Source organism: Austrofundulus limnaeus, unplaced genomic scaffold (assembly GCF_001266775.1).
Source record: "Austrofundulus limnaeus strain Quisiro unplaced genomic scaffold, Austrofundulus_limnaeus-1.0 Scaffold330, whole genome shotgun sequence".
Classification (NCBI taxonomy): domain Eukaryota; kingdom Metazoa; phylum Chordata; class Actinopteri; order Cyprinodontiformes; family Rivulidae; genus Austrofundulus; species Austrofundulus limnaeus.
This window is the reverse complement of record NW_013952732.1, coordinates 460771-476328: the sequence shown is the minus strand read 5'-3', so window position 1 is coordinate 476328 and position 15558 is coordinate 460771. Positions and strand designations below refer to the sequence as shown.

At 41.2% G+C, this 15558-nt stretch overlaps 2 protein-coding genes across 2 annotated transcripts in view; both read left to right on the top strand.

The window, feature by feature from the left end:
* The window catches only part of LOC106527529 (C2 calcium-dependent domain-containing protein 4C), a 20604-nt gene extending 18294 nt beyond the window's left edge, over positions 1-2310 (top strand). Inside the window, exon 4 of the mRNA XM_014022445.1 lies at positions 2298-2310. The gene's annotated coding sequence lies outside the window, so the exon portion shown is untranslated. The remainder of the gene's footprint in view (positions 1-2297) is intronic.
* Positions 2311-3932: 1622 nt separating this feature from the next.
* rims2b (regulating synaptic membrane exocytosis 2b) overlaps positions 3933-15558 on the top strand; it is a gene marked incomplete at its 5' end in the record, with an annotated part of 25704 nt that continues 14078 nt past the window's right edge. Inside the window, 17 exon segments of the mRNA XM_014022442.1 lie at positions 3933-3965; positions 4107-4208; positions 4499-4709; positions 5333-5478; positions 8550-8724; positions 8814-9048; positions 9116-9397; positions 11301-11362; positions 11481-11600; positions 11688-11787; positions 11891-12014; positions 12116-12162; positions 14094-14182; positions 14260-14295; positions 14634-14764; positions 14864-15035; positions 15181-15334. Coding sequence (XP_013877896.1) covers positions 3933-3965; positions 4107-4208; positions 4499-4709; positions 5333-5478; positions 8550-8724; positions 8814-9048; positions 9116-9397; positions 11301-11362; positions 11481-11600; positions 11688-11787; positions 11891-12014; positions 12116-12162; positions 14094-14182; positions 14260-14295; positions 14634-14764; positions 14864-15035; positions 15181-15334 — 2219 coding nt within the window.

The window sequence follows — 15558 nt, the reverse complement described above, 5'->3', positions numbered from 1 at the left end:
ACTTATATGTGTTGGGTCAATATCAGTGGTCAATATTTGTAAAATTCACTCACTGATAAAGATAAACATTTTTTTAAATGTTTTTTCCTAACCTGCCTAAAACTTTTGCACAGCCCGCTGGTGTTGATGATGCTCGCAGACGGTGTGACTGAGTTTATTGATCGACCGAGTGGGCTCGGTCCGGTTGTAGGTCTATCTTTAGGCTGCTGGTCTATGTTTAGCCCCGCAGCAGCAGCACCACCGCCCACCCGCCCGACGACCAGCTGATCTCTGCCGCACGTAGCGCCGTCGTGTGTCGAGGCTCCGCCCCCTTTTTTCCTATGGAGGATTTATCTATTTTCCCTCTCCGTCTCCGTCTCCTCCGCCGCCGCCGAGACGAAGCGAAAGGCAACCGCGACGACAGCAGGCCGAGCGGAAGAGCCCAGACCGCGGCGGAGGAGTGAAAGGATGAGAGACCGACCGGAGCCGCCGCCGCCGCCGCCGCCGAACGCCGGAGGAGGCGACATGAGCTCGGAGTAAACAGGCGGGGAGGACGCCGCTGCGCCGGTCGGTAAGGAAGGGTGGATGATGGGCGGATGAGCACATAAACAGGTGGATGGTGTGATGGCGGGTGCAGATGCGGCCGTCTGGCCGCTCCTCGAGGCTTCACCGCGGCCACGGAGCTGCGCGCGGAGCCGCTGAACACATTAGAACACTCTGCAGCTTTGCAGCCTCCATCATCATCATCATCATCATCATCAGCATCATCATCATCATCATCAGCATCATCATCATCATCATCAGCATCATCATCATCACTGTCATCATGATTTACTGAAGGTACTGACAGCCTTCATCCGAGCTGAACTAATTGACTGCCTTCGTTTATTTTATCTTTTATTTATTTGTATTTTTTTTTTTTAATTATTATTACGTCGTTCTCCTCCAGCGGCTCTCTGTCGGGATGTCTGGAGCGGCCGGACCCGCACCGCCCTCCGGGGCCGGGCCGGAGCTGCCGGACCTGAGCCACCTGACCGAGGAGGAGCGGCGCATCATCCTGTCAGTGATGGAGCGACAGAAGAAAGAGGAGGAGAAGGAGCAGAGCATGCTGAAGTAAGTGGAGGTGTTGGCACCATCAGCTGCAGCGGAAAACTCCATTTAAAAAAAAAAGTCATGTCACAAAAAGGCTGTTAGATCTGTCCTGAAGAAGAAGAAGTGCTTGAGCATCAGCTCATTTTAAAGGATGAACTGGGTCAGAATCTCAGAACAGTGCTGATGCAGCAGCAGCAAAAATATCTGAAGGAAGTTCTCCAGAACACCACCTGATCTTGGACTTATAATAAAAAAAAAAAGGGAAAATAAATTATTTGCTGGAGTTTATTTCAAGTTTAGGATGCTTGCTGGTTCGGTTCTGTGGTTCTGCCTGGTTATTTCACAGTCTGGATGTTGCCAACAGCCCTTCTGTGCTTTTTTGTTGGTTTTAATTACTGCAGACTTAATCCAGTTATCCCATTAGTTGGGGGGTGTTGGTGGGTCGGGGTTTAATGGGTCAGAAGCTGCTGGTGTTTTTGGATCTTTGAAGGCTGATTTGTTATCAACGCAGTTGTTTTAAACGAAGGTCTGGATTGGATCAAACGAACTGATCCATCAGAAAACGACTCTTTCTGGGTGCCTCCTGTTTTTTTTGATGGTATCTGAAACTACTTGAGATGATGTCCTTGGTCACTGGTGGAGCTGCTGTGTCCACCTGAGCCCAGCAGATGTCTCTGAAGACAAACTGGAAACTTAAACTGGAACAGTTTGTGGAAGAAGCCTCTCGTCTGAGAATTTACATTTTCCTGTTTTTCAGTTAAATTCTCTAAAAATCCACAATTAAAGAATGAAGCTGACTCCTTCCCTGTGTTTTCACAACAGCTCCAGATTTATTTTCGTTTGATTATCACATTATTTCTGTGCTTTTAATTTGATGCACTTTTCCATCCTCTTATTATTCTTCTTCTTCTTATTATTATTATTATTATTATTATTATTATTATTATTATTATTATTATTATTATTATTATTATTATTATTATTATTATTATTATTATTATTATTATTATTATTATTTAGAGCTGCTGAAGTCATAGGTGGTGAATCAAAGGTTAATTGACTAAATAATTTAAGTTTAATGAGTTATCATCATTACCCAAAACATTTTAGTGTTTGTGCTTTTTGTTTAATCTGTCAAATATTTCAAAAATACAAATCAAAAATTTAAATATGTGTTATCGCCGGAGGTGTCAAAAGTATTCACATTCATTACTAAGGGCTGCCACGATTAATCGATTAATCGATTAATCGATTAATCGACGACTAATCAATTATTAAAATAATCGATGACTAATTTAATAATCGATTAATCGTTTTCTTTTTTTTGTTGTTCTTTACTTTTTTTCTCTCCAAACTGCTTTGACACCTTCCACTGCCACGTCTGCCTTTCTGTCCTTGACACACATGCACAGTMGTGGTAACTGGGGTAGGCCGTGGACGTCACAAGTAGGGCTGCGCCGATTAGTTGAAATAATCGATGACGTCGATTATGTAAATTTGTCGACGCAGATTTTTTATTATCGATTCGCTGTATTACATAAACACCAGGTGAATGTTCTTGCAATTCTGTTTCGGTACCTAAATGCATCATTGCGACCGTATTGGCATAAGAGTGGTGAGTTTTTCATGAAAATATTACAATTACAATTACAATAATATTACAATATTAAAGAACTGTTCTTGTTAATTTGATGAAAACATTTTGAATTTCCAGTGCACTCACATCAGAATAACTTATAGATTAGTTGTTAGAATAATCGATTAATCGAAAAAATAATTATTAGATTAATCGATTAGAAAATAATCGTTTGGTACAGCACTAGACCACAATCAAATTCACTCTATCCAAGGGCTCCATGTATCTGGATAGATTTCTATTTAATTTTTTTATTTTTATTTTATTTTTTATGAACAGTGAAAAGATGGAATGAAAACAAATCAAAGTTAAACAGAAACTGAATACTTTTTGCATTTTTAAAAAGTAAGGAGTAGAAAGTACAGATAATTTAACTACAATGTAAGGACTCGAAGAAAAAGTAGGTTGAAAAATAATTACTCCACTAAAGTATAAATAACCAAAATAACTACTTAAGTAAAGTAACAAAGTATTTGTACTTAGTTACTTGACACCTCTGGTTATCACAGATCTCTAAAGCTTATCCTGTAGAACCTCCTCACCCTTATAGAAAAAAAATACACGAACATTTCACTAAAGATTATGGAGTTAAATTACGGCCATAAAGTTTGTTTAAAAAATAGAAACTGAAAAAAAAATTGAAACAGAAAAAAAGAAGCTTAAAAAACGTTTGTCAAATTCCAGGGGAAAAGTGTCACGTTTTTTAAAAGTATATTTTTTAATAGTTTCGTACTTCTGGCCCTGTTTTGGCATGGGGGCGGGGCTTCAGATGACAGTGGGTGTGGAGTCGTGACTGACAGCTCAACCCAGCTGTTGCATTCAGGAACAGTGGGAACTGGAAATGTCACAAAAACATTATCAATATCATGTGATTTGCTTTGAAAAATAACAAGCTGCTCATGTCAACACACAACACACATCTTAGTGGAAGAATTGCAATATTGACAAAAAAAAACCTCGACACTCATCAGTGTCAAGAACTTCAGCTAGTTTTATTCATCAGAAGGTCCTGAGCAATGATGRCTTTTAAAACCTCCTCACTAACAACAAGAATCTATTTACCTGTTTCAAAAAATGACTTCAGCAGCTCATTCAGACTGTTTCTCCATGTTTCTGATTATTTTATGCTTCAGTTTCAGTGTTTTTCTTTGTTCTGTTCTTTTTTATTTTTCTTTTGTTCTGTTATTTTTTATTTTACCATCGTCATCATCATTCATGTCTGCAGGGATCAGGAGGAAGAGAAACCTCCCCCAGCTTCGTAAGTACTAAAAGTAAAAAAAAAACTCTCCTCCAAACCAACCTTTTACACTCTCAACCACTTCCTGTTTCCCAAACTGACTCCTCCCCCTCCTGGGTGAACACGCAGCCTGTCAGCTGACTGTCTGTGTCACCTGGACAGGTGGAATCCGTTCTCAGGGTTCAGTCAGTTGGTCAATAATGTTGCAGCCAACGTGACCGAAGTTCTGCAGGTTAAAAGTCCGACTGACAACGAGTCGCAGACGTGAGTAAAACCCGTAGGAGGTGAGCGGATCAGTGTGTTTTGACGGTCTGGCTCAGCTCAGAACTCTGGTCCGGTGTGGCTAGAACCAGAACCAGGACGGAGAATCAAACATTAACTGTGTTACATAATGTTGCATAAAACTTTTTAAAAAATTCCCTCAATTTTAAGACTTACACCATCTTCTGCTAATATTCCCATAATACAATGCAGGAAAAAAACTTTTTACTGTCGTAGAGAAAATATTTAAATCGGCTCCTAATATTTTATTATGTTGTTTTTTTTCTCCACAGGAAGTTACATCAGCAGTTTGAAATGTACAAAGACCAAGTGAAGAAGCTGGGGGAGGAGCCACCTGCAGCTCAGACGGCGAGGGCGGAGTCTCCCACCTGCGGCATCTGCCACAAAACCAAGTTCGCCGACGGCTGCGGTCGAGCCTGCTGCTACTGCCAGAGTCGCTTCTGCGCCCGCTGCGGTGGGCGTGTCCCTCTGAGGGCCAATAAGGTCAGCTTCACTGAGACCTTCAGGGTTTCCTTTCTGATCCTGATACACCTAATGTATCTGGTAAATCCTAATAATTCATTTTAAACTCAGAATAATGTTGATGTAGCDTCCTCATTTACAAAAGCCGAGCTAATACAAAAAAACAAACAAACAAAAAAAGGGACACAATCATAAAAATATATATATAAATGATGTTTTAAACAATAAAAAAAGAAGTAAAATAATAAGAACTGCTAAAAAAGAATGACTTGCCTCTGAATTTACATTACATGCAGATGCAAACATGAAAATACTGAACATGTAACATTTACAGACTGAGTGCTGCTGCGCTTATATTATTACCCAGGCAGAAGAAAAAGTAGTTCCCAACCTTGTATTATTTAAACAAGATTTCAACAGTTTAGTTACTTTCCACTGTGTTCCTGTTGATGATATACATTATCTGAAAAGACTGAAGTATCAAAATATTGATATTTTGATTTTAGAAATGACATTAGATTAAATTCTAGTATTGATATTTCAGTATTGATCCGCCCATCATTAAAATCAGCAAAAATTTCTGTAACTCTTAAATAAAACTAATAAAGACAAGCTTGTTTAACTTTAATGATCTTGTGTTTTAGGTGATGTGGGTGTGCAACGTGTGCAGGAAGCAGCAGGAGATCCTGACTCGATCAGGGGAGTTTTATTCCAGTGCATCGCCCCCACACCTGCCCCTTCAGGGCCTGCCAGGAGCCATGGCGCCTCTGAGCAACGGAGCCACAGACCAGTAAGTCTTTCGTTGTCTCAGTTACAGTTTATTGTAAAGACTGAACTTGTGTCGACATCGGAAAATCAGATTTAGACCTCTTAGATCAGAGATTCTTAACCCATGGGCCGCGGCCCAATTGTGGTCTGTGAGCACCACCTTGAGGGCCTCAAAAGAACAATAGTTTTTAACTTTGGGCCGCAGAGGGCCGTGGGACCGCGTTGATTTTAAATAAGGTGCAATACACTTTCTCACCACTAGTAGTGGTAGTGCGCCAATCAGTTGTTTAACAACTTTTTTTAATATGTAGAAGAAGAACCTTAGAAACCTGCTGAGAATGGAAACATATTTAAACTTATTACTTAAACTTATTTTAAATTAAAAGTAGAAGCAAAATTGAAAGCAATCCATCAAAAAAGACCAAAGTTTGTCACTAATATGAAGTACAGCCTCTGTTTTTACCATGCAATATTTTAAAAGTTCAAAACATTATCAAATACAGCTGCAGATACAACTATATTTTAATTTGCACTTTAAATTAATTTTTGTAGTTTATTTTTAAACATTTTGAATGTATTTTAAAGAAATTTTAAACTTGTCAAAAAGCTGTTGTTACTGTTATTGTTTGTGACTAATATGAAGAGCAGCTTCTGGTTGCAAAAGTTCAAAAAGGCTTTATTTTCATTTGTACTTTATCAAATTTATTTTAAATTTTTTTTTATTTGAAACATTTACATTAAACATTTTATATATACTGTATATGCCTGTCTTGCCTGACTTTTATGTTTGTTCAAATAATTGTTATGGGCAGGTTACAATATAAAAATGTTTGTCATAATCATGTCTTATGATTATTTGACAGGAGTTTTACTTTTAAACTGTAAGTGTATTTAATTTAGTTATGTTAGTTAAGATAGTTTAGTTATAATATAAATACAATACAAATTAAACCAAGATTTAGAATAATAACCATTTTGATCCGTACATTGTTAAAGTCTGACTGGGCCTCGGGACACTTTATGTTCAACAAATTGGGCCCAGAGGTCAAAAAGGTTAAGAACCCCTGTCTTAGATCAACTTCAAAAGATTTACAAAATAAAAAAAAAGACAAAATGGGTTTTTAACCCTCAGCTGTGTCTGCAGGTTGAGTCAAGTAAACTTCAGACTCATCTTTTGACATCTGAATTAGCCTTAATTAGATTGAACAGATACATTTACAACCAGACCCCTGTTTCAACACAAAAGCTCGTCCCCCCTTCATTAAACACGCACACACACACACACACACACACACACCGGCACTCACACACAAACAAACACACTAATCAGATTAACAGATTAATAATCCTGCAGCTCACTGGGGATTATTGCACTGCTAAATACAGAAGGCTAACACACAAATGCTAACAAAAGCTAACAGCAGTGATGTAATATCACATGTGGGCGGAGTCAGCGAGGCAGTGGATACAGGAGGGGGCGTGGCTTAAATCGGGGTGGGCGGGGCTTTTGTTGYGCTGCGGCTGTCAGTCAGAAACCTGCTGAGTGTGTGATTATGTGTCACTCTGCCGCATGTCGAACAACCAACGACACGATGCTTCCAGCCGTCAGCAAGCTACAGAAAAACAATAAGACACTTTTATTTTTCACCTGGATGAGGTGTGTTACTCAGCATCTGTATGACGTGTGTATTGTTACACACTGAACAGAAACAATCCCTGCATGTAAGTATGCATCTCACATTTTAAAATCTTTGTTGTTTTACTGCATTATTTATTAAATAGATTACAGAGAATTGTGTGATTTCAGTTTTTAGTAGAACTTACTTGAAAGTACAAATTTCTACAAGAAACCCATTTTTGACTAAACAAATCTTAGTTTCAAGTTAAGTTAGGGCAGGGCTATTCAATTGGCGGCCCACGGGCCACATCGGGCCGCGAGTGACCACAGTTCGGCCCGTCAATTGGTTCATTCATCTCCCCCGGTTTTCTTCTTTAATTACTCTTAAGTTCTTTTAGTTAAACATAGACATGTTTGGTATCTACAGAAATGTCATGGCTAGAAGCTGGTAAAAAACATTTCTATGAACACGCAAGACAGTTAAAATTACAAGCAGCTGAAAATAAAACTATGAAAGTGAAAATAAAATTGGTTTAAGAAGTTGACAAGTCAGAGATGTCAAAATATTATTTGTGTTGAGTATGAGGCAGAATATGTTATTTTTGTTTTTGATATTCAGCGTTCCCACGGGTCCTTGAAATCCTTCAAAGTTTGTGAATTTGAAAAAAAAAAACATTTCAAGGCCCTGGAAAGTTTGTGAAAACAGCCAAAAAGTACACTTTTCCTTGAAAATCTTTAAATGTTTTTTGGGGGGATTGAAATTCTCTATTCACACAACTGATTTTCATCATCTCACAAAAATAAATTGTAAAATAAAAAAACATTACATTTGTTGAGGTGGATAACTCAGGATTACGGTAAACTGGCGTCATTGTTTCTGACTCAACAACTCTTCTATTTTGTTTAGTTTTTCATTTAATTTACGATATTAAATCTGTTTATTGGTAACATTCTGCAGTAGCAGTAGGTAATAGCCGTTGCGCATGGTTCTTTAAATTGAGGAAATTGGTACTGGAAAGTCCTTGAAAGGTCCTTGAATTTGAAGTTGACCAAGGTGTGGGAACCCTGGATATTGTTTTATTATCACTACATTTTTTTACATGGGGTTTTTTATGTTATATTCATGATTAATGCAGCAAAATAAACTATTTCAAAGGTAACAGATCTTTGTAATACTTGGTTTATTTACATAATGACTTTAATTGCTGGATGTTTGGCCCAATGAGGTATATTAATATGTATATACCTCATTGGTTTGGCCCTTTAGCTTTTGATCTGCATTACCTGTGGCACAAGGAACAATTTAGTTGAATAGCCCTGAGTTAGGGTATAGATTTTAAGTTCTGTAATATTTTTATATTGAATTAATTTAATAACATATAATTATTGGGTGCTGCAGGTGAAGTTAAATGACTTTGCAGCGACTTTCATTGAAAGAAGTTCTGCATAGATCTGATTGGTTGTGTGTTTGGCAGGAGGCGGAGCCCCTCGAGTTCGTACTACGATGGTGGCAGGATGCCTCGCTCGCCATATGACCACAGTCTGGATCGTCGCAACCGCTCGCTGCACAGCTACCACGGTAACGGGGAGACCGAGCTGCGAGTGCAAAGACGACCAATCAAAGACGGCCGAGGCCGCTGGCACTCGCAGGTCAGGCAAACGAATAACAGTAGTTAAAACCTTACATTTGTGTAATGTTACAGTTCATTGATGCTGACCTCCCTGCTCTCCTGGATCAGGACCACCCCTTCGATCCGGTTCTGGTCGATCGCGAGCAGAGGCGGAGACAGGAGGAGGAGTTTCAGGCCCGTTATCGCAGCGACCCAAATCTGGCCCGTTACCCCGTGAAGCCGCAGCCAAGCGAGGAGGCCATGAGGATGCTGGCTCAGGTGGGCAGAGTCCGTCACCAGCGTCGGCACAGCGACGTCTCCCTGGCAGTGGCAGAACCCGAACACCTGAACGTCCGACACCCGGGTAAGAAAACACCTGACGGCCTGCCCGTGCTTCGCCACGTGACGTTAAAACTCTGGTTCCCTCTCAGCGGTCCGTCAGAACCAGCCTCAGGGACTGCTCGGCGCCGGAGGTCAGAGGTCGTTCTCTGTCGACAAGGCGGCCAATCACATCAGCCCCACGTCGCCGCGCCGCAGCCCACTGCCGCAGCAGCACCTGGACCCGAGCTCCGCCCTCAAGAGGAAGCCCGCCAACGACTGCATGGCGCAGAGGGGCCGGATGATCGGGAAGATGCACGTGATTGGCAGCTTCAGCAGCTCAGAGGAGGAGCTGCTGACCACGCCTGAGTACACCAGCTGCGACGAGCCTGACCGTGAGTTACTAACAAAACGCTGCGACAACCTTTTTAGAGCAACCTCAGAGACAAAACAGAAGGTTTAATATGTTTCACCTGCAAGTCAAAGTAAAGGGTTAAACGAAGGCAGATAATAAACATTAGCAAATGCTAAAAGAGCTTTAATTTAGTTAATTTAGCAGATTGAAGCTTAAATTTGGTGTTGTAGAAGATGTGAATCTTATAACTGTTAATCAAAACTAAAAGTAATCTAATTAATTAAGAAGACTGAGGGACAACAACTTTAGGTCGTAATTAGTCTAATACCCACAGATCTAATACAAACAGACCAGTGGATGTGTTTAAGTGTTCTGCTGCCCTCTAGTGGCGAGTGTTTTTTTCTTCTTCCTGGAACACGTGACCTTCAGTCTGGATATCATGAGTTTTTGAGCTTTAAGTTGAGAGCAGAAACAGGGAGTTGAACCAGGGATAGTGAGTGTGTGTGTTCTCTCCGTCTCTGACTTAAATTAGCTCAGTGTGATAATCTGCTTACGGCTGGATCTGGCTTCACCTCCAGCCAGCTCCACCTGTACTCCCCTAGCTTCACACCAGAGGGTTCTGGTGAGAACACAAACAGCAGGACCAACCAGAAAAYTACTCTGGGGGGAGTTTGWTGTTGAAAATAGCACTTCCTGTTTCACTCAAAAGGCCCTTGAAGGTCCACTGATTTCAACTTCTACTCTATTATGCACGCCTTCTTTTATATAGAGTTGCTTTGATGTTTTAAAAGTTGCACAGGTTGTGCAGATGGTGTTTGTTACGCCGCTGCGGCTGTCAGAGGTGTTTCAGCTGTTTTCTCACAGGGGAATCAGGCATCGCGCTGACAAAGTTAATCTGCTGCGTCTTAGTGCCAGAGCCATCGGAGATGATGAGCTCTGATTGGCTCAGAGGACTCCTAGCTCCTCCCATCAGGTTCAGAGGTGACAGGGCAGCTCAGGGTCTCGATGCAGTCCTGCCGAAGGCGCCTGGACCAAGAGGCCGACCACAAAAAAACCTCTAAGAAACTTGAACAACTTGGAGCACCCCTGGAGGATCCCTGGAGAACCCGTCCCTGATAATCCTGTCCGTTTGAGAAGGAACCCTTTGGTCTGGTGTTTTGGTGCTGTTGGATGTCAGCTCTCGTTCAATTGGATTAAAAGGGAAGAGTGTGGATTATCAGGAGTCACTGCAGAGAAACAGGAATAGAAACACAGAGCAGGAGGGTCCTGCAGCCAACACACAGGTGGTGGGGCAATAAGGGGGCCGGATAAGCTTTTAATTGGAATTTTGGTTGATTTCCTGGGTAACATCTGGATTTGAGTAATTTTTTGGTGCAAAGGTGGAATAAAAGGAGGGTTGATGCTGAGATGTCGCCCTAATCTCACCAGCGTCCGTCACCGTTCCTGTCCGACCTGCTCTGGCAGGTCTCTGACAGCTTTCCAAACTCAAACTTACTAAGTAGTAAAGGCCAACAATGCTAACAGCAGAATCACTGGCTGGAAGGTGGACTCCCTGTTCGGCCTGAGCTAATCTCGTTACAGACAGGTATGAACTGCTCTGCAGCCTGCAGGCAGAACTCGGGGCAAATTGCAATTGCAGACCCAGTAAGGACGAGGGGCACTGAGGAGCTGCAGGTTCACTTCCTCCTCTTCAGCTCTCTCTTTACCTCTGAAGCAGCGGTTTTCATGGCGTCCACACAGACCTGTGAGTACAGAACATTTTATGTCGGACCCTCTTGGGAGGAGGTGTCCCGATCTTGTCTGACGTAGGATTTTAGCTCGATGGGAGCTTATGTTTCACTGTTTTGTCCTCTCCATGCATTTTCTCAATCTTTAACTGATTATTAGAAGTTTCTGGTTAAATTCTTGGAATTAAAGCTTCTGTTGGACCTCATTGTCTGTAGGAGACATGGAGAGCCAGTGGTGGGATCACGGTTGGCATGGAGAGCCTGCACCTATGTCAATGGTAACTAAAATCACAAAGTCCTCAATATTCAGTTTTTGATCAGTCAGTTATCTTGCTCTCAAAGAAAATATTTGGTTACAGTTGTCCTGGTATGTTTGTTTCTTCTGTGACCTATCAGCAGCCGGTCACGTGGCAACCATCCAAGGATGGAGAGCGTCTGATTGGTCGGATCGTGCTGAACAAACGGATGAAGGACGGGACGGTTCCTGCAGACACAGGAGCTCTGCTGGGACTGAAGGTGATGCTCCCGATTCATGTCTTCCTCTTTTGTTTTTCTTTTTTTACGTGAAGTTGAGCGCCTTGCTTATGAGCGATGTGTTCCCAGGTCGTCGGGGGAAAGATGACGGAGTCGGGTCGTCTCTGCGCATTTATCACCAAAGTGAAGAAAGGAAGTCTGGCTGACACCGTTGGACATCTGAGACCTGGTAAACACTCGATTCACAGCAGAGTTACTGGAAGTGTACCTGGTTATTTTACACGCGCACAATGCTGGATCCTTTTCTTTCTAACCACTTCTTCCTGCCTCAGGCGATCAGGTTCTCGAGTGGAACGGGCGGGTTCTGCAGGGCGCCACTTTCAACGAGGTCTACAACATCATCATGGAATCCAAACCAGARCCACAGGTGGAGCTGGTGGTTTGCAGACCAATCAGGTGAGTCGTTGAACGTTTCAGCCAGTGTTTTATCCGAGGTCAAGTCATTTCTAAATATTATTTATCGACATCTCTAATAACTGTCGGTTTGTGTTCTGCAGAGATGTTTCAAGAGCAGCTGATGGTTCCAACGTTCACCTGGATTCCAGTGAGTGAAGCACAATAAAACCACCACAAACAGTTAAAACCCACTTCTATCCTTCTCCACTGCTGAACCTCTTTCAGACATGAGTTAAAGTTCCTGTGACATACTTATGCACGAAATACAAAAAGTCAAAGAAAACATCCTTATATTTAAGAAACTTGCTATAATACACATGATTTTACCAATTTTGTCCCATAATATGCATATTTTCTTTTGAACTTTGCTCTGACAACATGAAACAGGAAGTGACATCAAAGGGGAACTCTTCAAGAAATAAAACTCTCTGGTTTTTGTTTAATAAAACAATATTTTTTGAACTCTGACTCTTCCTCATCTATTAAAATAATCTACAGAAACCTCTGATTCTTCTCTACAATCTGTGTTGTCTGCTTTTGCAGCAATGCTCWGTTTACATTCAGGCATTCCCCTGTGACATCACTTCCTGTGACTTTACATGCGAATATCTCAACAACTGTTCATCTCAGTTGCATGAAATCTTTCTTTACAATATGTTGTCACTGTTACCTTTCCAAAAATGCGTTCATATTTATTATAAAAAATTGATGTCACAGGCACTTTAAAGGCCGGGGGTCAGCAACCTGCGGCTCTGGGGCCACATGTGGCTCTATGATCCATCTGCAGCGCCTCTTTGAAACTTTGACCAAAGCTAATATGAGATAACATATTTAGGTTTTTGTGTCCACAACAGAAAAGGCTAGCTTTAGCAGTTTTCCTGTCAATTTGTTTGCAATAGAGTGAAATATGTTAAGCATTAGATCATGCTAGTAGCCTTTTGACCACTTCAAACTTCCAATTTCCAGCCTTGACGTCTGATATTTCTCTCAAATTTGTCATTGTTGAAGACCTTTAAGACTAGGCTAGAAAATTATAAGAATTAAAAGAAAATATGCCTGTAAATTCAGTAGTAGTACACTGCAAAAAACTGTCCATCTAGCCAAGTTTTAAAATCTTATATCCAGCCAAAAAAATCTTTTTGATCTTTTTTTGAGACTGATTTACTAAACAAGAACTGTTTGTGTAAGAATAATAATCTTGTTTTCAGAATGTGTAAGATTATTTGTCTTGTTAGTCTGAAAATTTGACTCAAATTAAGTCAAAATATTTGCCAATGGAGTAAGAAAATTTTACTTGGTAAGATTCTTGAAGTAAGAAAAAACTGAGTCAAATCAAGTATTTCAAGGAGTCTTACCAAGTAAAATTTTCTTACTCCATTGGCAGAAATGTTTGACTTAATTTCAGTCAAATTTTCAGACGAACAAGACAAATAATCTTACACATTCTGAAAACAAGATTATTATTCTTACACAAACAGTTCGTGTTTACTAAATCAGTCTCAAGACAAGATCAAAAAGATTTTTTGGCTGATATAAGATTTTAAAGCTTGGTTAGGTGGACATTTTTTATTCAAATTTGGTATAAATTATTTACAGTGTTTATCTTGTTTACATGAATATGTTTTTTCTTTTGTCCCAAAGTGTAAAAACTAATACTAAATGTTAAAATTTGCGATATAGTCTTTGTTTTATAATGTCACTCCCACTGGTCAGAAAGGCCCCCTTTTAACAAACTCAAAGTGGCCCATGGGCCACCAGTTGATAATCACAGTTTTGGCACATTTTGCAGCTCTGGATACATTTTATTAATGAACCAATGAGCAGAAATAAGATAAGAGGACAATAATAATAATAATAATAATTATAATAATAATAATAATAACAATAAGAGATCTCACGATATCACGCAAGAAGATAATAACTCTTCCCATTCTTGTTCTGTATAAAAAGCACTTTGAGTTGTTTTGTTTGAAAGCTGCTATACAAGTTGTGTGTTTTTAAACGGGTTGTATTGCCCTAAAATGCTAAACAGACTGTAAACCAGGTTTGTAAAAATGTCTTTCTGTCTGCTGTGTTCAGGTTCCAGTTCCTTCGACTCGCAGAAAGTCGGTCCGGCCATCTCTGTCACGTCTCCGTTGAGCCCCAGCGTTCTGACCGGACAGGTCTCGGTGAGTTTACAGCTCCTCTCCCGTCTCGCGGTCGTCACATGACAGTGGTCTCCGTGTTGACGTGTGTGTGTTTTCAGACTACGAACAGACATCCTCTGGTCCCCAGAATCCAGGTAAACGGTAGAGTAGATAGAAGTGAGAGATCTGTGTTCTGTAGATAAACGTAGCTTTTGGTTTAGTTTGTGTCTTAATTGTCTTAAGACAATTCTGTTGTGGATCTCTGCTCCTTTTTTTGTCACTTCAGTAGAAAACGAAACCAAATATTAGTTTATTTAGTTTATTTCTTCATCATCAGTGACTTTTTTTTTCTCCGTTCCGAGATGTTTTTGAAACCATTTTAGTGGTTCTTATTTGTGTTCAAGGTTGTCCTCCTTGATGTTCCACTGCAGTTCAAAAAATCCCTTCTCCAGTTGTTTATAGCTCTTGTTGTGTTGTTTTTTTCTTCCTGTAGATAAAGCTGTGGTACGATAAAGTTGGTCATCAGCTGATCGTCACCGTCCTCGGTGCCAAGGAACTTACCGTTCGAGACGACGGCCGTCCTCGAAACCCCTACGTCAAAATCTACTTCCTGCCTGACAGAAGGTAAATAATAATAATTTATATTAATGTCGACTAGCTGTGGCTCCGCATTCAAATCGTTTCACTTCAAAAGGTGTAAAAAATGTTTTTGTAAAAACGCAGTGATAAAAGTAAGCGTCGGACAAAAACAGTGAAGAAGTCCCTGGAGCCTCGGTGGAATCAGACCTTCATGTATTCCCCGGTGCACCGGCGCGAGTTCAGAGAGCGGATGCTGGAGCTAACGGTGTGGGACCAGGCCAGAGTCCGGGAAGAGGAGAGCCAGTTCTTAGGGGAGGTGAGAGGACTTGGTTGGAACGGAGCCTCCTTGAGGATGTTGTGTGTGCTTCATGCTCTGTGTGTGCTTCATGCTCTGTGTGTGCTTCATGCTCTGTGTGTGCTTCATGCTCTGTGTGTGCTTCATGCTCTGTGTGTGCGTTCAGGTTCTGATCGAGCTGGAGTCGGCTCTGCTGGACGACCAGCCTCACTGGTACAAACTGCAGCTTCATGACGTTTCCTCTCTGCCGCTGCCCAACGCCTCGCCGTACCTGCAGAGGAGGGGCCTGCAGGCCGAGGCGTCACCGAGGAGGCTTCAGAGTGAGACACACACTGGTTCACACCAACGACACACTGGTTCACACCAACGACACACTGGTTCACACCAACTACACACTGGTTCACACCAACTACACACTGGTTCACACCAACGACACACTGAGTCACACCAACGACACACTGGTTCACACCAATGACATACTGAGTCACACCAGCGACACACTGGTTCACACCAACGACACACTGGTTCACACCAACGACACACT